At 33.3% G+C, this 24,784-nt stretch overlaps 1 protein-coding gene and 1 long non-coding RNA gene across 4 annotated transcripts; one reads left to right on the top strand and one right to left on the bottom strand.

The window, feature by feature from the left end:
- Positions 1 to 154: 154 nt before the first annotated feature.
- LOC130992709 (uncharacterized) lies at positions 155 to 931 on the bottom strand. Its single transcript, XR_009091355.1, has 2 exons — positions 794 to 931; positions 155 to 692 (listed from the first exon to the last, which is right to left on the bottom strand). It is a non-coding gene; the product is annotated as an uncharacterized LOC130992709 (long non-coding RNA).
- LOC130992547 (protein translocase subunit SECA2, chloroplastic) lies at positions 678 to 10,924 on the top strand. 3 transcript variants are annotated; one of them, XR_009091307.1, is made up of 33 exons: positions 678 to 1,291; positions 1,379 to 1,513; positions 1,617 to 1,686; positions 1,828 to 1,892; positions 2,311 to 2,431; positions 2,741 to 2,832; positions 3,194 to 3,259; positions 3,386 to 3,450; positions 3,534 to 3,621; positions 3,839 to 3,904; positions 4,028 to 4,143; positions 4,335 to 4,425; positions 4,840 to 4,923; positions 5,017 to 5,109; positions 5,201 to 5,296; positions 5,375 to 5,460; positions 5,783 to 5,861; positions 5,959 to 6,072; positions 6,237 to 6,332; positions 6,410 to 6,473; positions 6,624 to 6,913; positions 7,310 to 7,365; positions 7,778 to 7,895; positions 7,998 to 8,078; positions 8,293 to 8,372; positions 8,445 to 8,499; positions 8,594 to 8,663; positions 8,770 to 8,959; positions 9,047 to 9,170; positions 9,294 to 9,368; positions 9,457 to 9,641; positions 9,916 to 10,034; positions 10,509 to 10,924. XR_009091307.1 is itself a non-coding variant. In XM_057917221.1 (32 exons), the coding sequence occupies exons 1-31, from the start codon at positions 1,115 to 1,117 to the stop codon at positions 9,625 to 9,627; spliced, it is 3,174 nt and encodes a 1,057-aa protein (XP_057773204.1). In that variant the 5' UTR covers positions 678 to 1,114; the 3' UTR covers positions 9,628 to 9,641; positions 10,509 to 10,924. The 3 variants fall into 3 exon arrangements, 1 of the variants encoding a protein (XP_057773204.1); XR_009091308.1 differs by having other exon boundaries at positions 9,901 to 10,034; XM_057917221.1 differs by lacking the exon at positions 9,916 to 10,034.
- Positions 10,925 to 24,784: the final 13,860 nt, after the last annotated feature.

The following is a 24,784-nucleotide window of genomic DNA, read 5'->3' as shown; positions in this document are numbered from 1 at the left end:
ATCAAATTTGGGAATTGCACCTATTCCCCCCCCCCCCCCCCCCTCCAGGATTTATAACCTTTCATTTTTTTTTTTAATTTTTTTTTAATATAATTTAGGTTCAATCATCGTTTTTCCCCAAATTAAATTCTATGTGGACTCAAAAATGAGTGAATGACACCGAAAATTATCTTAATTTTCCTCAGATGTCGAAAAGTCGAAAGCTTCGCGAGCTGATTAGAAAATAGCTAAGAAACTAAAAAAATAAGGATCAGAGCACCTTCTGAACCTGACCACAATTTCGACAACGAAATTGCAGAAAAACAAGAAATACTGTCACATTGCACTCCCAGATTTCCTGCGCAGCTCCAATTCCTTTGAGATCGCGACAAAATTGAAAATTGATCTCTCTGGCGTCCTCTGTTGCGTTGACGAATATTTGGAGATGACGGAAGAAATAGTCTCATCTTGAAAATCGAAAGATTTATCTCTCAATCAACCATCAAGAATATCAAACTCTCAATCAAAATACTCACCTCTTGCGAAGGGTTACTACCGACGACAAATGACTTAGGCATTGCTCAGAGATGCGTTGAAGCTATTGTACCTCTGAAATCGCACCGCTCCACCACCATCGGGCCTCGCTGATTTAAAATTGAAGTTATTTCCGATGGCCATGTAGGATTTAATTTGGGGGATACCAATCAACGGACCTAAATTAGAAAAAAAAAAAATGAAAGGTTATGAATCCTGAAGGGAAAAAAGAAAAGGAATAGGTGCAATTCCATAATTCAATAAAATATTTTGGATTTACATGTAATTAACCCCTCCTAAAGATAATCAATATTATCTCGATCCAAATTGCCTATACGATGTTGGTAAATAGGTAATTTACTGAAGAGAATTGTATCCATTTCGATTTTGGCTTATCGAATTCCACATAAACGAACAGTATCTCGGTAGTGGTAAATTGGTAACGAGTTTGGATGTTTTGTTAGGTTTTCAAATTTCCTGAAATCGAATGGGTAAGTATTTTATTTCTAATCACCTTTGTGGACGGAAGAAGTAGTAATTTACTTACTCGTTCACGTCGAGTTTTAAACCTTAGCTCCAAAAACTCAACCTCTCAACCCCGATGACCACCGCCACCACCTCCTCCTCCTCGCTCCTCCCACCGCCACAATTCCTCCGCCATGCAAGTACAACTCAACTATGCACCAAAACCACCTTGTTCCCTCCATTTCCCCTCTCTCCCCCCTCTCTCTTCACCAGCTACCACTTCAGTCGCTCGTGCATAGCTTCATCTTTGAAGGTACGAATTTAACAGAAACCCAATAGAATTAAGTTTTTTCGCAATTACGGTTCGCCTTTTTCTGATTAAAAGTAATGACCTTTGCAGGAAAAAATCGGTGGGGTTAAGAAAACATGGGATGAATTAAGCAGCTTAAATCACTGGGTCGTTAGAGATTATTACAGACTTGTGAATTCCGTGAATGCGCTGGAACCCCACATTCAGAAACTTTCAGATGAGCAGGTTTTTCTAAATTCTGCCTCTCTCTCTCTCTCATAACTAATGTCATACTATCTTATTTCAGTTTTATAAATTTGAAGGAGTTTTCTTCTCTTTGTTCTTGTAGTTGAGAGCAAAGACAGAGGAATTCCGCCAGCGGTTGAAGCAGGGTGCAACTTTAGCTGATATTCAAGCTGGTATGTATATTTCTATCTCTCTCCTCTCTCTGGTTGACTAATGGTCATCGACGTCAGTGTCGATGTGATAAGCTATGGATTTAGGTAGTTCTGTTTGGGGAAGTTAATTTTCTTTTCTTTTCATGATTCATCTTCTTGTAGAGGCTTTTGCTGTAGTTCGTGAAGCAGCGAAAAGGAAGCTTGGAATGCGTCATTTCGATGTTCAGGTTTGCTTTACTTAAAGCTGAGTAGCTTTGGGCATGCAAAAGTGTAAGCAATATTGTATTTTAAAAGACATTATTGGTTTCTGGATCTCGGAGAACAAGAATTCGGTTACATCATCTTTGTTGCAATTAGAGAAAGTGTGAAGGAAGATTATTACTATTATTTGAGTGTTATATTTCCTTTTCTGTTGTAAAGTTGTGACTGTAGTGACGTGTAAGGTGTTGTGCTGCCAATGTGAGGCATGCCTCCCTCTGTTCATTGTTTAACTTATGAATGCAATAGTTGAGTTTTTTACTCCTTTGGTACTTTAGTTGATAACATCTAGAATATAAAAGGTGTGTTAGATGCTGTGTAAGATAATCGATATTAGAACAAACATAAGTCAGACTTTTCTGGAACTTTCTTGTAATCTTATTACAGATTATTGGTGGAGCTGTGCTTCATGATGGGTCGATTGCAGAAATGAAAACTGGGGAAGGGAAGACCTTAGTGTCCACTTTAGCAGCTTATCTTAATGCTCTGAGTGGGGAGGGCGTCCATGGTATGATGTTTCTTGTTTTCTTATGGATATAAAACGCTAACATGCTAATTGTACAAGCAGGCTGAAGCATACTGTACCAATGTTGGTTTTGGATGATCAATGTGTCATTAGTTAAATATGGATGTCGTATCGTTGGTTTTGAATGATGGAGGTTTTGTTATTAGAATATAGATTGTAGTTTTTGTACTATAGCCATACATTTTTATTAACTCTGTCAGGAATACATTAACTGTTTTGGATTTTTCATACGCCTTGTTAGAGTTTAGTGCTTTATGGGTCCATTTCTCAACATGGTACTTTCCTTGGCAGTGGTTACAGTAAATGATTACCTCGCTCAGCGTGATGCTGAATGGATGGGCCGTGTGCATCGATTCCTAGGCCTCTCAGTTGGACTTATTCAAGTAATTTTCTACTAGCCCAATTCTTCGGATGTACAGGCTTTCTTGCTGAAAACATACCGTATAACAGCTTTGCTCTAGGAAGTATACTTCGTTTCTAACATGTTCCTGGGATCAATTAAATCCATTCCTCAACTAAAACATGCAAGCGAGAAAATTTAGTGGTTTTAAGCCTAAATAAGGCATCAAGATGCTTAAATCCTGTATCAGAGATCATGAACAAGGAAGAACACATTTTAATATTTTGAATATACATCCACCAAAAGTGACAATTTGAAGTTTGTTCTAGGATAACTGGAGGTCTGATTTACAAATGCTGATGTTGCAAACACGTCTATAACTTATACTGTTACTTTTTATGCAGAGAGACATGAAAAATCAGGAGCGAAGATCTAACTATAGATGTGACATTACATACACCAATAATACCGTAAGTTTATAAATGCTTTACAGATCACACCAAGAAATACTTCTATTTACATCATTTCTACATAGAAGTACTTTGGCCGCAGTATTGTTTGGTTTTCATTGTCTGCTTTCTTCTTTATGGCCCCAGGAACTTGGTTTTGACTATTTGCGAGATAATCTTGCTGGAAGCAGTGAACAACTTGTAATGAGATGGTAACTCTTCAGTCTTTCTATCTGCATGGTTAGATATCGTTATCTAATTCTTATATTTGACCGACTATTATATTATCAAACAGGCCAAAGCCCTTTCATTTTGGGGTAGTTGATGAAGTTGATTCTGTTCTTATTGATGAAGGACGTAATCCTTTGTTGATAAGCGGACAGGTAAATTTGCATGTTATGAGCATCTGCGCAAGTATCGAATCTGTTTATTCCAACCATTAACTCTCCCCAAAAAGAAACATAAAAAGAAATACTAATTTTTTCTTTCAGGCGGTTATTAGATCTGGCATTTTTATCAGATCCCAGTGTATAACTGTATCCTTCTAAATGTTAATTTCGTAATGCCTCCTTTTCTAACTTGTATTTGTTTTTTTCCAAGGCAAGTAAAGATGCGGTACGATTTCCAGTTGCTGCTAGAATAGCTGAGTTGCTTATACGAGGTCTGGTGAGTCTCAATCTGTACCTTTACCATTCATCCATCTCAAAGATCATTTCCCCTTTTTGTTGAAAAATAAACTCACTTTCTGATGTCTAGAACTCGGTTTGATATTCTGTGCTCAATCGACAGCATTACACTGTTGAACTTAAGGATAACTCAGTGGAACTTACGGAGGAAGGAATAGTACTGGCTGAGACAGCTCTAGATACAAATGACTTATGGGATGAGAATGATCCTTGGGCTAGGTGAATGATCAAATTGATTATCTGTTTGTATATATTTTTGGTTCTTATGCCCCGATGTGGGTCCTGAAAAGTTTCTATAGATTCTTCATTCCTGGACTGAATAAAACCTTAGGCATTGTTCTTCTTCAGTGTTTAGTGCTTACAAATTTTCTAACTTCTACATTCATGAATATTTCATTTTAATATGGCAGGTTTGTTATGAATGCATTAAGAGCCAAAGAATTCTACCGGCGAGATGTTCAATACATCATTCGAAATGGAAAGGCTCTTATAATCAATGAGGTATTCCCCAGTTGCTCCTGCTTCTTCATATTCATTATGTGATTGAAAGAAGGGATCTGTCCTAATTCAGATATAAACACTTACTAATTAATATGCGCACTCAATTTGGTTCAAATATCTTCTCTTGTGGCATGTTTATCCTAATTTGAATTGGCTACTGCTGCATGGAAAAAGTTGGTTCAAGTAGTATGAACTGGAATTCTGTATTCATAATCATAGGCATATGTTGGTTCAACTAACCGGTTGAAGAATGGGGCATGGTGTTTTGTAATATGCTAATTCTTCTATTACTTAAAGTTTCTGTTTTGGCTTTTCATTTTCTGAAGATATAAACACTTCCTGAGGCAGTTTACTTGTTGAATAACCCATCCAGGTTCTTTGATATGCAAATACTATATTGTTCTTTCTCTGCAGTTGACTGGTAGAGTGGAAGAGAAAAGGCGGTGGTCTGACGGCATCCATCAGGCAGTGGAGGCCAAAGAAGGACTGAAGATCCAGGTGTTAAAATTGCTGTAGCTTTCTAGGTCATCTTGTTGAGATTTTGGTTTACTCTTCTTAAATTGTGTAATGGAACTTTCTGAAATTTGTTAGGCTGATTCTGTTGTTGTGGCCCAAATCACTTACCAATCATTATTCAAGCTATACCCCAAGCTCTCAGGGATGACTGGGACTGCAAAAACTGAGGCTAGTGCTTCTTCATAAATGTCTACTGTTATTTCCGCATGATACTTTAGAGTATCTAATGTTTGTAAATTTGACTTGTTCGTCATTACAGGAGAAGGAATTCTTGAAAATTTTCCAAATGCCAGTTATTGAGGTTCCTACAAATATGCTAAGTATTCGAGAAGATCTACCCATCATGGCCTTTGCAGTAAGTTTTGGAACTGTTTTCAAATTCTTCTTATTGTTATAGCGGCCATCAATTCACTTGTTCATATTTGAGTGTTAGACTGCTCAAGGGAAATGGAATTATGTTCGTGCCGAAATTGAGTATATGTTTGGGCTAGGCCGGCCAGTTTTGGTTGGGACAACCAGGTACTTCTATCTCATTTTCTGTTGTATAACCAAATCATCAAAATTGAGCCTGGTGAAGGTTTTAAGCTGAGACATTGCCAACCCTGATGATGCTCCTAAACACGTCCAGTGGCGTTACTTTTCTATTGTGGATTTTTTTTTTGAGATGCATAAGTCATTAGTTGTTTGGTGTTCTGTCATTTTTAATATTTTATATCTCCAATCAGCTATTGAGTGTAAAGTTTATGCAAATTTCATTCAATACTTGTCCAATTTTTTCTCTTTTCATTTTTGAGCTCCCAGTATCAGCATATTTGACCATGGCTTTTGATTTCTAATGCAGTGTCGAAAATTCTGAGCATCTTTCTGCTTTACTGAGGGAAATAAAAATCCCCCATAACATCCTTAATGCTCGCCCGAAGGTGCATATATACCTGGATAGTTTGGGAGACTTTCCAATTTTGGACTCCTACTTGGATATCTTTATATCTGTGAGCTTTGATAACTTATCTTTTGCAGTATGCTGCCAGAGAAGCTGAGATTGTCGCCCAGGCTGGTCGTAAATATGCAATCACTTTATCGACAAATATGGCTGGCAGGGGCACTGATATTATCCTAGGAGGAAATCCTAAGGTAGATCTTACTTTAGGCGTTCTGATTCACGCTGTAGCATGCATTTTTGGGGGGATGAAACTTTAGACCTTTGTTTCTGGTTCCCTTTCGCCGGATGTTGTTGTTATTGCAGAAAGCATGAGGATTACAATAAAGAGTTCACAATTGCATTGTCTCATTGTCAGATGCTCGCAAAAGAAATTTTGGAGGACAATTTACTTTCAACTCTCGCACACAATGTTCCTGATGTTGAAATTGACTCGGGGCTAACTTCAGGACAGGTGATAACTGATTCTACCATGATGAGACAAAGAAAATAATGACTTTCATACTAGTTCTAAGTATTTTTTCGGTGCAGGTCTTATCTAAGGTCAAGGTTGGACCATCATCTTCAGGCTTGCTATCTAAGGCTGCTCTTATGTGTTAGTATCTTCTTCTTCTTTTTTTCTTAAATACTTTTTCATAAGATGCTAGTGTATATTTGCAAAGAGAAAAAAAACAGATGTACAGTCCAGTATGGATAATTTGACCGAGTTCCAATTGGGTGTGTCTGCTTTTTCTTAAAACCTCAGCTAAATATGTTTGCAAAAGTGAGGGTGAGAAGTTGACTTATGATGAGGCAAGAAAAATAATTTCTGAGTCCATCGAGATGAGCCAGTCTGTGGGATCGACGGAGTTGCAGAAGCTTGTCGATGAGGAGACAGAGATGTACCCTCTTGGCCCATGTATAGCACTTGCTTATCTATCAGTTCTAAAGGACTGTGAATCTCACTGTTTAAATGAAGGGTTAGAGGTGAAAAGTCTTGGAGGTCTTCATGTGATTGGAACTTCTCTACATGAGTCTAGAAGGATTGATAACCAGGTAATTTCTTCAATGTGTTCAAGTTGAGGCAGCAATTAGTTTATATATTATTGAGACTAAAGTGATCTTTCTCCAACCTGTTACATTTCAAGTATGGAAGAGAAATTGTGTGCGTGTGTTGGCCTAGCGGTAGGTGATTAATGCCCAAAGCCTGAGGTCTTGGGTTCAAGTCCACCGTCATGCGGTCTTTAAATTTCTTTATTTACTTGTGTAATTTATCAAAAAACAATTATGGAAGAGAAATTCTAAGATTTTACAGGAAAAAGTGAACCAAAACAGAAAATTTAGCATTTGTTGTATTTGTTCCTTTGGTTTTTTTCCTCCTCTTCACGTATCATTGTAGTTTATTGTTTTATTGGCTATGCAATGGGTGTATAATATAATTTGCTTGTCTAGCTCCGAGGCAGAGCAGGGAGACAAGGGGATCCTGGATCAACACGGTTCGTAGTGAGGTATAATCAAATATATTTGTTGTTTGTTTGTTCTATTTGAGAGTCTGAGACATATATTGGATTTAAAGCCCATTACATAGAACTGTCTAAATCAAATGTTGGATCGTAATTGCATTCGTCTATGCACTCTCTCTCCTTTCGCGTAATATTTTTCTAGACTTTTCATTTAATACCTCTGTATAAGCCCAAATGATGTCTCAGATTCTATATTTCCCTCCAAGTTCACATTGCTACCAATTATACAATGGAAAGAGAATTGAAATTCCCAACTACTGATGAGGGATGATGGCAGTGATTTTTTGCCTTGAAACTCTGTCACATCTGGCAAACATCAAATATATATCTACTGTGACTTCGTTGCTTTAAGTACTAAAAATTTTCTCATATTTATTCTGGTGATTCTACCTCGCAGCTTACAGGACGAGATGTTTCAGAAGTTCAATTTCGACACTGAGTGGGCGGTGAAGCTTATATCTAGACTCACAGATGATGAGGATGTCCCGATAGTTGGTCATGCAATCATGAAACAGGTCTGGTCTAGTGCTGCTTTATCAATGTGCTCCCACCCCTTCCATAGCATCCATATAGATATGTGTATTCGCATATCTAATCCTTCAATCTTGGTTTTTCAGCTTACAAATCTGCAAGTCAGTGCTGAAAAGTACTTCTTTAGTATAAGGAAGAACCTCATCGAATTTGACGAAGTTTTAGAGGTATCATGTGACTTTCTAGCTTAACTAATTTCAGTTTCCCTTATACTTATACCTAATTGTATCTTACCGAGAAGGTAGAGACCAGAGACTATTACCTGTCTTACATGTATATCCAAGTACAAATGCTAGATAGTAATCTCATTATTGCTTTAGTTTTTATCTCCGAATAAAAATTATTCAATATGTATTTGGCTGATTCTTGTTGGCTTCACAGGTGCAAAGAAAGCATGTCTACGATCTTCGCCAATTGATATTATCAGGCGATTCCGACAGTTGCTCACAGCATATTTTTCAGTGAGTGCCTTTCACTTTGACATACTTGGTTGTTGTGTACTGCCTTTTTTGTTTCCTAAATTTTGTATTTAGGTACATGCAAGGAGTGGCATCTGAAATTATTTTCAAGAACGTGGATCCAACTAAGGTAAAAACTTCATTCTAGAACATTCTCTTAGTGTCGTAGCATTACACATCAATTGTTATTCTGTCTAAAACAATACTGTGAATGTCATACATAGCATCCAAGCAGCTGGAAGTTAAGAAATATATTAAAGGAATTTATTGGAATTTCTGGAGAAGTGTTAAATGGTGCGTCGTTTCTACTATTTCTGCTAGTTTCAGTTTTTTTCCTCGTCGCATGCTCTCATTTGAGACTGTTGTTTTATTTAATACTAAAACTTTGGACTATCTGTAGATTCGTTTGCAGGAATTACTGAGGAAAATTTGCTGCATTCACTTGCACAAGTTCGTGGGATAAGTTCTGTGGACATTGACGATTTTCATCTCCCAACATTGCCTAAACCACCGAATTCCTTCCGAGGCATTCGCATGAAGAGCTCATCATTTAAACGGTGTCTGACAATATGTTCTGACGATTCAATAAAGTGCGTTACCTGTGTTATATATTTTTCATTGTTTTCGAGATTATCTTCTGCATATTTTACTTACCGTGTTTATGTGGCTTCGACTAGAGATGGGAAATTCAGATCATCTGTTAACCTTCTCTGCAAGTACCTTGGCGACTTTCTGATCGCTTCATATCTAGATGTTATTCAAGAGTCAGGCTATACCAGTGGTTATGTAAAGGAAATTGAGGTACATAAATTCTGTTTCAGATTCTGAGTGGTGTGAAGGATGTTCTATGACTTCCTTTGTTTTTACCTTAATTAGCTCGATTTCTTCTGCATTTACATTCTTAGTCTCTGTCTGTTTGTTTAGAGGGCAGTTCTTGTGAAAACTCTTGATTCCTTCTGGAAGGATCATCTCGTGAACATGAACAAACTAAATTCAGCGGTATGCTTGCCACTTCTCTAGATTTGTTTTCTATTGCTTACAATACTGCTACTTATTTAGACGTTTTACGGCCTTGTAATTTCTATAGGTGAACTTAAGATATTTTGGGCATAGAAATCCACTGGAGGAGTACAAAATTGATGGCTGTCGATTTTTCATTTCAATGCTTAGCGCCACAAGGAGAGTGACTGTGGAATCTCTCTTACGGTACTGGTCTTCTCCTATGGAGTCTGAAGAATTAGTCTTACAGCAGAATTAGTTCTCCTGTTAAAGGTACGATGTAGTTTATTTATAACTGCAGTTTCTCAGTAATGATATATTCTGTGTCTGATAATGATATCATTTATTGGTCCTTCCACATCAGAAACTCTCTAAATTGTCACCGTCTGATTATTCAACCTTTTGCAAGCGTTTTTGCAGCTCGTTTCCTTCTTTTATTTAAAACCGAGGCACATTTTTATTTCTCCCGTTTCTTCTTTTTGTTTCTTCTTGTGTTCATATTTTCCCCTAGTAAGTAGTAACGTGGTATCAGTATAAAATTATCTAGTTGGATGCTGGATAAAGTTTTGGAATCATGAATGAATGCACAAGAGGTTCAAAACACGATGAATTTGCTTCATTCCCAGGGTGATATGTTGCCGCTCCCTCTGACAAAACAGTACGGCGGTATGACACTCTTCCTCCTTGTAGATAAAACTTATGCTTGTGTTAATTATGCTATACTCAAAGAGGAATCTCTCGAGGATCAGAAAGACTTGAACGCGTGGAAAGTCTTGGATTTGATAACTGGTATCTTAGTCGAAGATCTTAGATATGGTGCATTGATATGGCGATGGTGTATAATGCATTGACATTGAATTGAGCTACATTCTTAAATAGATAGATAAAAAGAATCATGTTTAGCTGACAAAGATTGATAACTTAGTCCGTATTCCTCGTATTGGCTGGCAAGTCATTTCATTGAAGAAGACATAAGAATTTCGGGACAATTACAAGAAACACCTCATTTTTGCTACCTCTGTTAGAATGCTACATTGTTGCTTCTCACCGGGGTAGTGTTGTGCAGAAGCGAACATATTTCACTAAAACTAGTGACTGTTGTATTAAATTTAACGCTCGTAACTATATTTTATATTGCAGAATGCCAATATTTTGGGAGAGTGACTGCAAAATATAGTTATGGAGATGATCTATCCACGGTGGAACCCTAAAAAATACCGGCATCTTTATAAGCGACAACTCGCTGGAGCTGTGAAAATGATTGGTCGAGTTACAGATACGCCTGCTCAAAGCTGCAGTCATTCATGGTAAACAATGCTACAACCTTTCACTCGTATTAGTCCATTATCTGGTTCGTCTTTTTCGTGCATTTAGTTGTGTGAGAAAATGGACGGGGCTGAAGAAGGAATGCTCTTAACTCGAGGAACCATATATTAAAAATTATAGAATCTTTTTTATCATCCTCCCATATATGTTCTTCACTAATTGTGTGACATTCTCGCGACGCGATCCGACCATATATATGGACTATATATTGATTCTGTGTTTGATCTTTATGTTATGAGGGAAAAATGTTGCTGTTATGTCTGATTTTTGTGTGTTGGTGTGGATACAACTTGGCTGTCATGATGTGTTTAAGAAATAGATTTATTATTATTATTATTATTATTATTATTTATTTGTTTGTCTCATATATGGATATACAAGAATGAGTTGCCAACAGGTTGGTCATCACTTATGTAAGTTTTTCTATTGAGATATCATTTAAAAATTTGAAATTTGGTAATATATAGTTTTGGGATTTTGGCAAATAAAATCACGAATTATTTTGAAATTATAATTTTAATGTAACTTTTAAAGTGTGGCGAATTAAATTACCATATTTTCAACTTTTGCAATTACTCCCCTCTAATATTTTTCTTGTTGCCGGAATATTGTACTGGAGCTTATGTGGATTAGTCCGCCACGTAATATTTATGTTACGATGTCGTTTGCAATAAAATTGTTGAATTTTGAAAATTAGGGTAAAGATACATGATACAATCCTTTTATATTTTGGGGATTTTTTTTAATTGAAATTATATGAAATGACGACGTTTAGGCCTTACCAAAATGACATCATCTTTACTAGATTCCATGTAAGCTTCAGTTCAACACTCCGGCAATTGAAAAAAAAAAATTGGGGGAATGAAATTGAAAATGTGGCGATTTAATTCGTCACACTTTGAGGATCACGTTAAAATTACAATTTCGAAATAGTTCGTGATTTCATTCGTCAAAACTCCTATAAGTTTTGCCAACATTTTTTTGGCGTGCCGGCTACGTGGTGAAAATAAATCAAAGCTAGTTGATATTTAGTACTCCCTATGTCAATAAAAAATAGACATTTTTTGTCATTTTGGGATGTCCACAAAAATTAGTTTATTTCGTTTTTGAAAACTTTCTATTACATAATGGGTTTTATTCTCTATTCACAATACAATTAATTACTCCCTCCGTCTACCAACCCATGTCCTATTTTTTTTTTGTCCGTCCACCAATTTATGTCCTACCCATTTTTAGTAACTATTTATATATTTTTTAATTGGTGGGTCTCAATAAACAATATATATTTTTTCTCCACTCAATTAATAAACAATACATTTTTTTAAAATCTGTGTTTCCTCCCCTAAGTCATGAATTAGTGGACAAAGAGAATATTATTATAAACACTATTTTTAAGTGGACTTTTTTCTCCACTCACAATACAATAACTATTTTTATTAAGTCCAGCTCTAGGACTATTTTTGATGGACTGAGGGAGTATTAGAAAAAAGTTGTGAGACAGACAATTACTATTCAATTTCTCTATTGGGATTTTAGTGTTTCTTTTCAAGTCAACAAGTAATTAGCTAGGGTGTATGTATTACTTTACATTTGGGCTAATATTTTATTTGCAAGTTGTTGGACAACAATGACCTTTACATAGTTGTGATATTTTGGGTGTTATTTACTTATTTATGAGAGTTTTACTCGAAGAAAAATCTTGTTCAATTTTGTAACAAATGATGAAACATTAGTCTCAATGTTTGACATTTGTTTTGAGTATATTGAATAATATTATGTCTAGAAATTATTTTGTATATTAGAACAAACGATAAAATCACTCTTTAATTGTATTTGAGTGATAAAATAGTAAGTTTCATCACAAAGGCTCTTTGTCATTATCCAATATGACCAGTGATTCCATATTATTGAATTTTATCCACGTACAAACTTATTTAAAAAAAAAATTATAAATTACATTTTGCGTCAAATTCGATGTATTACAAACTAGTATGTTTATGTTTTGCAAGTGAATTAGTACTAATTTGAGCTTTGGAATCATTTATTATTGTTATAAACCAAAATTGCTGTTGAGAGTAGTTCTTTTTTCGACAAAGTGAATTATTAACTTATTGTTTAGTAAACCCCTCTAAAAAAATTAAAACACTTATTTTGTAAACCTAAGTGAATAGTGTGTGTTGTGTTTGTTGACGACAGGGTGCCAACAACCTAACATATAAACATGGAACTAATTTTTAGATATTTGAAGATCATATCTTACTGACCATGCTAAATGAATGTGCCATCAAAATATACTTTTCCTAATCATCAAATTACTACTCCTTTCGTCCATCAAGAGTATAACACTTTTGATGGACACGAGTTTTAAGAAAAATAGTTGGTAAACGTATATAAAGTAGAAATGACTGGTTGTGATTGAATTGAGGGTAGGACCATAAAAAATGAGTGATTGTAATTAAAAGGAGAAAGTTGGATCATTTCCTAAAATGGAAAGTGTTACACTCTTTGTGGACGTCCAATTGAATAATTGTGTTACATATTTGATGGACGGAAGGAGTATATTATAATAATAATTTAATGCCGTTATTTGATTATTTGATTAACTTGGCATATATGCATTGACGATATTGAATTCTAAAGCGATGTTCAACTAAAAATCAAATTCTATATTAGAATAAATTAAAGATTTTTTTTTTAGATAAATCTAATTATAGATTTATTTGTATCTCTCTCCCTCTCTCTCATAATTTTATTCTTTTGCAAAATCATGCTATTTGGTAGATGAAAATATATTCAGTATGTATTGTAAATTAAAAATTGCGATAAGATATTTAATTTGATAGTTCCTCCGTCCCACGAATCTTGAGTCACTTTTCTTTTTTGACTGTCCCACGAATCTTAAGTCATTTCCTTATATGGCAAAAAAAATTCATTTATTTACATTTTCACTTTTTCACTTAACACAATAAATACTATTTTCTTAATTTTCGTGCCGAAAAGAATTGCCTCAAGATTCGCGGGATGGAGGGAGTATATCATATGTAAAAAAAAATTAAACTAAACAAGCTATGATCATTTATATGTGTGTGTGTGTGTTGTGATATACTCCCTCCGTCCACCAAAGATATGTCACAAATTTCTTTTTCGTCCATCCACAAAAAATATGCCACATCTTTTTTAGTAGTGGAGTTCACACCATTTCACTCACATTTAAAGTGGGACCTTTACTCCACTACCAACTTCCCTCACATTTTATTAAAACCCTTGCCGAAAGTAAAGTGACATATATTTGGTGGACGGAGGGAGTATAATTTATATTTTTATATGTATATTTTATAGTTTTCTTTTCATTTGAATTATTAATAATAATTATATATTTATATTTATATTTATATTTAATTATAAAACAAATTTATTATTTATAATCTATAATCTATAATATATTACTAACAAACAACTTTCAATTTGACATCAATTTCAAAATTGAGCGGCAATTTTGTATTTATAATAAATTGAAGGTTTATTTGTAAATTATATATTTTTTTTCTTTATCTTTTTTTTGTTTTATTTCATTTTAAAATTATGAAATTCGATCAATTATAGTTATTTAATATGCATATCAAATCAAAGATTAAGAGCTTTAGGGGGTGTATTGATTGATTTAAAATGTAAAAGTTATATTTATTTAAATATTATTTTTGTAAAAAAAAATCCGTCTCACCTCTCATCTTCTTTTGAATAAATCTATTGTATTCTTTTTCCTTTTTCTTTTTTAAAACTTTTTTTGGCCTTTTCATAATATCAATTTTTATAATTGTGAATTGTTCTTTACTTTTCTTATTTTTTTCAATATTCAATTCTAATATATTCAGTTAAAATTGATTTTTTATTGTGTATTTATAAAACACATTTAAAATACTAATTTTTTAAATTCTGTGCCAAAAAGAAGTTGATCGATGGATGGAGTATAATTTTATATCCGACTTAAATTTTTTGATGAAATTTGAGTGAATTAGTTACAAGCTTGACTCCAATTCTTTATTAGTAATTTTATTTTATTTTAATCATTCACGAACTTTCTATGTTCATACATCAATATTTATCTATTAAAATAAAATTTTAAGGGTAATTTTCTGAAATTTGTACAATAAACTCATTATATATAGGGGCGCGCTCCAGTGAGACCCACTATTTTTCGTATAACATGAAGACAATGAATAAGACATATAATACTAATGAACAAGATGTATATCTAACGAACAAGATGTATATACTGATGAAAAATAAGATTTAAAAAATTGTTAATGAATAAAACATATATACTGATGAATAAGGTAGTATATATTGATGAATAACAAAATTTAAAATATTCTGCTCCCTCTAGGATTCGAACTCTGCAAAAAAAAATCTCCCTCCAAATACTCCCTCCGTCCCGGCTTTTGGTATCCAGTTGAGAATGACACGGGTTTTAATAAAGTGATTGGTGTGTTGTGAGTGGAATAAGGGTCTCACATTTTATGTGAGAGTTAAAATAATTAAAGTGGAGTAAGGGCCCCACCTACTTTTACTAAAAATAGAAATAGATACCAAAATGTGGGACGGCCAAAAAAGGAAAGTTAGATACTAAAAGCTGGGACGGAGGGAGTACAATATTAGCCATATGATTGATAAAATAAACGCACCAGATCGTGCCATAGAACTCACTAAAATTAGGGGGTCTCATTGGAGCGCGCCCTATATATATATAGGGGGAGGCTAAAATAAGAACGCTTATTAAAATATAAATTAAGAACCATTTTCAGCCCTTAGATCATCAAGATCTACGGTTGATTCATCACCTTGTTGGATATATTCATGGTCATGAGTTCGAATCCCAAAGGTAGCAAAAAATTATTTTTTCGATATTCATACCTTTATACAGTTTATTCATGCGAGTTATACATAAAATTCATGCATTTTTGCTGGTTCGTAATTCTTAAAATAAGGGTGGTTTATTGAATAACCGCACCATATATATATATATATATATATATATATATATATATATATATAGGGGAGAGCTAAAATAAGAACATTTCTTAAGATATAAAATAAAATCATTTTCAGCCCTTAGATCATCAAGATCTACGGTTGATTCGTAATCCTGTTGGATGAATTTATGGTCCTGAGTTCAAATCCCAAAGGTAGCAAAAATTTATTTTTCACAAATCATACCTTTATACAGTGAATTCATACGTGTTCTACATAAAATTCATACATTAAAAATTGCTTTTATTTCTTATTTTAATATGTGCTCTCACGGTAGCCCACCCCTATATATCTCCCATATATACTCCCTCCGTCCACGAAATGAGTACCCATTTGTGGACGGCACGGGTTTTAAGAAATATATGGAGTGTAGTGCGAATAGTTTAAGGGTCTCACTTTTTAAGTGTATTAATTAAAGAGATGTGTGGGGTACACTTGCCAAAAAGGGAAATGGGTACTCATTTCGTGGACGGACGAAAAAGGAAATATGGGTACTCATTTCGTGGACGGAGGGAGTATATATATATATAAGGATAGGTTCAAGAAAGAACCACTAAATAAAAGAAGAACGGAGAACCATTTTCAGCCATTCGATCATCAAGATCTACGGTGGATGCATCATCTTGTTGGATGAATGCAGATCCTGGGTTTGAATTCTGAAGGAAGATTTTTTTTTTATTTTTTTGAGTGTATTAATTTTAACAGCGAATGTATTAATTTTTACAGTATATACATTAGATTTGATGGTTCTCACGTTCTCACAAATAATGTAGTTCTCTCTGTATAGGATAAAAAACTATTATATCGATAATAAACATCTCCATGTATATAAATTTACAGCAAGATTGTAAAAGATTAGAAAGTACTAGGCTGTCACAAAATACAAGCAACTCGAATAAAAGGACAAATATAAATATTATGGAAGGACAGGAGATACTCTGATTAACCAATCTAATTATTTAACAGACACCAATCTAAGACAATATAATTCATGCGATTAACCCTCAGATATCTGATTAATTATTTAAATCTTCCGATATATGATGGGGAGTTTAAATCTTCAAGTTGTATGATTACGGATTTAAATCACAACTCATAAAGATTTCAAATTTCCAAAATAAATATATTTCAAGACCAATTGTACAGTACAACAAATCCACAAGTTCAACGAAATCAGGTCCGATATTGGGACCAAATTAATGATTTTTCTAATCATTGAAAGACATAACTACTATATAATAGTACGAATTTGTGGTTGATTGCATATGATATTACCACTAGTTCTTATTCTAACCCATTTTATCTTATGGTTCACGCAGGCGAGCCGCATGTAGGCGAGAATGTCCTGCGTCGCCGTCAAACAGGATTGAACGCAAGACCTCTCACAAAAAAAAATCTTTGGATGTCTCAGTTTTGTCACTAAAACAAGGCCTTATCGGCTAAAACGATTATTAATTTGCGTAAATTACAATATCAATTCAAATTAAACAAAATCAAAAGTTGACGTGTCCGCCGAAATTAATAGCACACGTGAACTTGTCGTTCGACCACTTTAAACGTATTTCGGCAATTATATCAATTTTAATTTTCACGGAATATAGATCAATATTGTAAATTATATTTATACAAATTTAAAAATTATATTATAAATAAAAATGACTGAAAGTGACGTTGGTATATGTAAGTACTTCATTAATTAACTAAGAATGATTGGAAAAGAAAAAAATACTAATAACATTAGAAATTCAAATCTGTGTACAGCCACCCTAGACAACACTTCTAAATTAAACTAATAATGCATTGAAAGTAACACCATTTGTCAGCAACATGTGATATTGTGATGTGGGAATTTATGATTAAGCTATGTAGACTCTTCTAATTGAAGGGAATTAAATTAATTTTTTAATTTTAGATGCATGAATATTAACCAACTATTTTCCTTTTAAAGTCATTCCAAGGTCAAATTCTAATGTGGAAGCCATCAATAACAAATTAATGAATTGATTTTTTATTAAAAAAAAATTGCAAGCATGACTCATCAGTCATCATCGATATTAAATATAGAATTTAATTATAAATAGTATGTAGGAACTCTGGAATGCGACAGTTATATTTCTGTTTTCATTAAATTGACTAATATTTTAATTACAAAAATTTAGATACAATTAGGTACCATATAACGGGGGTTGATCTGCATCCAAACCCTAATCCGCATCCTGATTTGAACCCGTATTCTGATTCAAATCGTGTAAATGACGCTGTCTATAATTGACATTAATTATATAAATGACACTGTAATGTTTTACAAATGTTAGTGTCATTTTCAATATTATATTGTAATTTAAAATATTATTATGTCATTTACAATCTTATAGTGTCAATTACAGGAAATGTCATTTATATTTCTGAATAATGTCAATTATACGCAGTGTCATTTACAATGTTATAGTGTCGTTTATACGCAGTGTCATTAGTATAACAGAATATGGTCAATTACATGTAATATCATTTGTATAATCGAATATTGTCATTTACTCGATTTGGATCGTGATGTGAGTTCGGATCAGAATACGGCTCAGGGTCCAAATACAGGTCTGGGTCTGAGTGGGGGTCAACCCGATTATACGGTACACCCAGTTGTACTCAAGACCATCTCTATTTTGATTTACGAGTGTGTTATCTTTACATCATAAATTTTTCATGGAAAGATTAAAGAGAATAATAAAACAAAAAATTCTTTTTAAATAGTAACTATTTTCTTTTCTCTCATCTTTTACAAAAAAAAAATCATTATTTTTCATTCCTTCTTTTTACTCCAAGATAAAATTATTTCTCTATTTTTGATGTGATAATATTATCTCTTATTGAAGTTAAAAAAAAAGAATTAAAAATTGGTGAAATTTTCTTTTATAGATAACGAGAGAAAACAAAGAAGTGATTTAAAGAAAGAATTTTTTATCAACTACTATTATTTTCTCATGATAAATTTATCAATAAAAATAACACACCCCGCATATATTGTTCAATACTTATTTTTATAGTTAATGAATTTGTTTCTCTCTGGTAGGTGTGCATGGATATATATGCAATATGAAATACTCCCTCCGTCCACCAATTAAAGGCCTAGGGGAAAAAACACGGGTTTTAAGAAAAAATGTATTTTTATTAGTTGAGTGGAGAAAGGGTCCCACTTTTTAAGAAGAAGTGTATTTTTATTAGTTTAGTGGAGAAAGGGTCCCACTTTTTTGTAAAGAATCTTTGACTTTTTTTGATTAAATAATGAATAAAAACTTACCAAAAATAGGTAGGTCTTGTTTTTGTGGACGTCCCAAAAAGGCAAGTAGGCCTTGAATTGGTGGACGGAGGGAGTATAACAAAAACTTGTATATATTTGGATGTACGTTTACTAATCTTCAATTTCGATTTATCAATCTATAATTATATTGCTTTCGTCCTATAAGAATGTGCATTTTTTTTAATCATTTTTGTACGTTTCATAATAGTGTATGTTTTGCCTTTTTAGACACTACTCCATCACATACCCCTTATTTTCCCCCTATTTTATCAACTTATTCACAACTTTACCACATGTCCCACCACAAATTTCTAATTTTTTTTATCTCACTACATAACATTATAATAAAAGTAGGTCTCTTTTTATACTCATAACACACTTACCTAATATTTACTTTTAAAAATCGTGCTAACAACAATCATACATATTCTTATGGAATAGAGGGAGTAATTTGTTGTAAAAAAATACTGTTAATAAGATATTACCCTTTCAAATTAATTATACCAACTCCCACTGACGGATCCAAAGGGCTGGGGGGGGGGGGGGGGTTGAAGCCCTTCCTAAATTTTGGTTTTTTTATAATAAATATATACAATATATATATATATATATATATAATACGAGATATTATATAATATATTATTTTAATAAGAGTAAAATTTTGAAGTAGCCAAAATGAAGCATAAAACACAATTTATGGCCACACATTGAAAAAACACAAATTTTGGCCATTTTTATTGATTTGGACGTTTTTACCCTAATGAGGCGGACCGGATAGGATCAGGCACGCGGGTCGCGTGCCGGGTCGGGTTAGGCACTTATGGCACTATTAGTGCCATCCATAAGTGCCAAGATTTTACTTTGATTTTATTTTGGATTTTCGTTGGCACTTATGGCACTAATAGTGCCATAAGTGCCAATGAAAATCGAAAATAAAACCAAGTAAAATAATCATTTTGGGCACTTATGGCACTAATAGTGCCATACGTGCAGCACAAATATAGAAACAACAACATCATTTAAACCCTAAATGGAACATCTAAACCCTAAATGAATAATCTAAACCCTAAAAGGAACATCTAAACCTCAAATGGATAATCTAAACCCTAAATGGCTGGAATATCTAAACCCTAGGGGGAAGTGTGCACGTATGGCACTTATGGAACTAATAGTGCCATAAGTGCCATACGTGCAGCACACAGATCAGATCAGATCTGCCATGGCTGAAATCGAAGGAGGCAGAGATCAGATCTGCCGATGGAGGAGGCGGCGCAACGATCAGATCAGATCCACCGCCGCCGCCTCATCAGACTAGATCCACCGCCGCCGCGCGCTGGAGAGAGAGAGGGAGATGAGAAAGAGAGAGGAGAGAGCGACAGCCGCTGGAGAGAGAGAGGGGGGGATCTCATCCACCACCGCCGTGAGAGCTCCGACGAATTCTCCAAGCTCGGCGCCGCTGCTGCGCAGTCGCTGGAGTCTGGAGAGAGAGAGAGAGAGAGAGGGAGATGAGAAAGAGAGATGAGCCGCTGGAGAGAGAGAGAGGGAGATGAGAGAGAGAGAGGAGAGAGAGAGAAGGGTAGAATAGTCATGACATACAAAAAATTGCCAAATTTTATGTTTTTTCAAATGGTGGACAAAATTTGATGTTGTATGTTGAATAGGGTCATTCGGCCCTATTGTTTCTTTTAATAATCATAGTATTCAAACTAATTGCTTAATATTTTAAGGTTGCTATATATATATTTTTAAAACGTAAAGTTGCTATATTAATTTGTTAAATTTGTGGTATTTTTGTTCTCTTTCCATTTCTTAGTTAATTTTCATTTTTAAGTTCGAGTCAATTCTCTAGTTAAAGTGAGATTATGAACTATTAATAATGAAAATTAGTTTAATTTTATAAAAAATGATTTTTTTTAAAGCGCATGGATGTAGTTTGTTTGTGTTTTCAGAGTATTTTTTATTGAATCATTGAAATGAGAACAAATATTTATTACAATAAGTGATTGAATTCTAGTTCTAAGAGCATTAATATTTTACTTGGACATAAAAATGAATCGTATTGACTGTGTAAAAAATTTGGCTTGAAACCTATTGCACCCGAATCCTGTACAAACACTTTAATGCTCCACGTTTAACAAATTCAACTCCCCATAGTGATAAATCCTGAATCCACCTCTGCCAACCCCGTTGATGAATTAAGAGCTACATGAGACATAAAATTGTGACAGATAACTTTGTAGAAAATTCAAATATGAGGTGGTCTTGGGTATACCCGCGTGTACCGTATAATCGGGGGTTACACCTTCACTTAAACTTTGACCCGCACCGTTATTTGAACCCATATCATGATCCAACTCATCTAAATAATACTCCTATTTTGGGTATGGGTCAATCCTATTGTACGATACACCCAGGTGTACCCAAGATTTTGTGTTAAAAAATATAACATTCATCGAAGCAATGGCGGACACATGTGAGAGGGAGGGGACCTTCAACCCCAAAAACAAATAAAAAAATAGTAATAAAATAAAATCGTTAAACTATCAAATTTTTATGCAAAAGCCGTTATTATCAAACAGAAGCATAGAAAATATTACTATCTTTCAAAAATCTCAACTTCAAAAAAATCATGTTTTTTTTTTCAGCCATCCCTACAATCGAGGTTTATATAGTCTTGTGTTACCTAATGCCTAATAACTCATGCATTACACCCCACCACACACCTTCTCCCTTTCTTAATTAATTAAAACGAATTGAGTCAACGATAAATAGAGTAATAATTAGAGATGACAATAATAATAAATCATTGTCGCGGACCCGCGTGGATTGTACCTTTACGTACTAAACAATATATTTGGTCTAAATCATGCAAGGTGGCACGAAAGCTATGGTCTGATTTAAATAATTAATATTAGAGGGATACATGCTCATCATGCATTAACTCACCAAAATTTATTTTTCATCCAAATAATTCAATTTATAGTAAAATATTTCTTTTCGCATGAACTCCTTTCTCTTTCAAGAAATGTTACGAAACTTCAATAATATTTTTTTTTGAGGGCAGACTTCAATAATAAGTTAATCACACGTAGAGTCACAAATAAAATCACAATATTTTCGGTTCTATATATTGCAAAGTAGACTCAAGTTTTAAAATGTTTTGTTTCAATGTCTTAGTTTTGATTGAGAATTTTGGAAATTCATTGTTTGGACGTGACGTCAATTTTCTTGCCAAACATCCGTAATTACAACTTGGATCGCTAGAAAGCTCTAACCAGCTCGTCGCACAATTCATTCGTTTAGTAATCGAAACTTCGATTACAAAATTGATAACATGAATTAACCAATTTTAGTTTCGATGTCTAAGCTCCGATCACACGTAAAATTTACAATGGATGAAATATACTACAAATCTAAAGATTAAGTAATTATTGAAATATTTTAAAAGCTGGATCTAATTCGCAAAAGTACAAAGCTTTGGGACTTAAATATCTAAAAAAAAATAGTACTATAAATGATTATGGATTCATTTTGAATAATGTTGTTAATCTAAGAGTCAAGGTTACCTGTGACAGCTATAAATGTGTCCTATATTCTAACAATATGAGTAATCCAGATCAGAAGCCCACGATTCGTACAACAGAGCTGCTTCAAATTACAGATCAGTAAATTAACTAACAAAATTTAACATTAATTATTATAAATTACAAAAGTAATTTATTTTGTTTATCTCGAATTTCACCTTCCTGTTTCCTTAGCCCACAAATTATGCCTACAAATAAGTGTGTATCAATTATTTATCTAAGCTTGAGCATGTGTTACAAAGTCAAATGCAATGGATATTAATTTAAAAGAAAATTAGTTGAGAGTCAACTCTATGAACTGCATGTGTTAGGGAGCACACATTTGAATATTGAGTCAAATGCATTCAGATCTATTATTATTTCGTTTAGAAGGTATTTCCGAGTTTATAAATGTATTACTCCATCCCGATTAATAGCCCACAAATAGTTTATAATAAAATAAAATAAAAAGAAAGCATTTTTTTTGGAGAATATATTTATCCAAAAGATAAGAGAGAAAAATGAAGATATTAATTTTTTAAATGTAAAGAAAAATAATTATGTATAGGTCACAATGACATATAATGTAAATAATGAGTTGTATGTGGATATTTATTATGCGTTGATTTTCAGAAAGTGACATATTAAAATAGGACGTCCAAATAAGAAAATGTGGCATATTTTAATAGGACGGGTGGTATTATCTACTTTTTAATTAAAATTATAAAAGCGTACATTACTCTTCGTAATTTAGACATCTTTCTAATCTTGATTATATTTAAATTTTTAATTTTTTCCCATCACTATCTAACATTTATAAAATTTTATAACCTTTTCCATTTTGCGTGGAAATTTAAACAACTCATTCGAAAAAAAGCATATGTAATATGATATCTTATGAGTTGTAAAAATATCATATATAATAGTATTAAATTTAATTTGATCTTCTAAATAAGTTTTAGATAAAAGGAAAAAAGCACACCCTACATCTTACCCCTATAAAACGTTACTCTCGTAAATCACTCGATCTAAATATTATTAGCAGAATTTTCCTATAATATATTGATTATAAAAAAAATTGTAAAATTCACCAACTAATTCCTATAATATACTGATCGTTAAATTTTTTTGTAAAATTCACCAACTAATTCCTATAATATACTGATCGATAATTTTTTTTTGTAAAATTCACCAACTAATTCATGCCGCTTCTGCATCTAGATAACATTCTATATGGAGTATGCAGTGTAAAATTCATATATGTATGGTGAGCAATATTTTTTTGGAGGAGTACTTATGGTGAGGAATATTAAATTAAATTAAATTAATTAAATAGCTAAGATCCAAAACTTTTGCATGTGGTGACAGACTGGTTTTTTGTTGAAAAACCATGTTCAGCAATTCCAAAAATCTAAATTAAGAAGTTACCAATGGTGAAAATTATAGTATATCGATCATAATTCACATAAAAACAAAGATTTCATTACATCAAAAAAATGATATAATGAAAGAAGATATAGTATTTTTATTCTAATCGAGACAGTTAGAAACATGACAGTTGTAACAGGAAAACAAGCAACACAATATATCACTCATCAGCACCATAATAATGGAATTAATACACGCTAAACCTGCTACGTGGCGGAATCATGCTTCGGCTAATGTTAGAAGTTACAAGTTAGACGCCTATGTGAATTGAATAAGGTTTAATAAAAGATAAATATCACTTTAAATCTCAAATTATTTCGACAATGTTAATTATATCTTGAACTTTTGAAAATATTTTTTTAAATCATGAACTATCGAATTTATATCAATCGTGTCTTTAGTCTATTTTTAAATACATTACATTGTCACATTCAGCAAGTCATATCAATTTTTCGAAGCCGAAGGATGAATGGAGGATACAATTAATTGATACAAAATCACTAGTTCATGATATAAAAAAGTATTTTTGATAATTCAAAATATAATCAATATTGTGTGAAAATACTTTTGGAATTTGAATCCTTAATTTAATTTAATGGTGATGATAATGATTATCTTCTTGGGACAGCAATTAGCAAATGTCGCCTTGACCTTATGTGAGGTTTCTTTGACATTCTGTCACCGTCCATTCCATTCCATTCCCTTCCTTCAACGGCTGCTAATCATTTTAAATATACATACATACATATGTGTGTAAGTATATATTTATACACACT

Source organism: Salvia miltiorrhiza, chromosome 7 (genome assembly GCF_028751815.1).
Source record: "Salvia miltiorrhiza cultivar Shanhuang (shh) chromosome 7, IMPLAD_Smil_shh, whole genome shotgun sequence".
In the NCBI taxonomy this organism is placed as follows: Eukaryota; Viridiplantae; Streptophyta; class Magnoliopsida; order Lamiales; family Lamiaceae; genus Salvia; species Salvia miltiorrhiza.
Note: the sequence above shows the minus strand (reverse complement) of the source record. Positions and strands in the feature narration are given on the sequence as shown.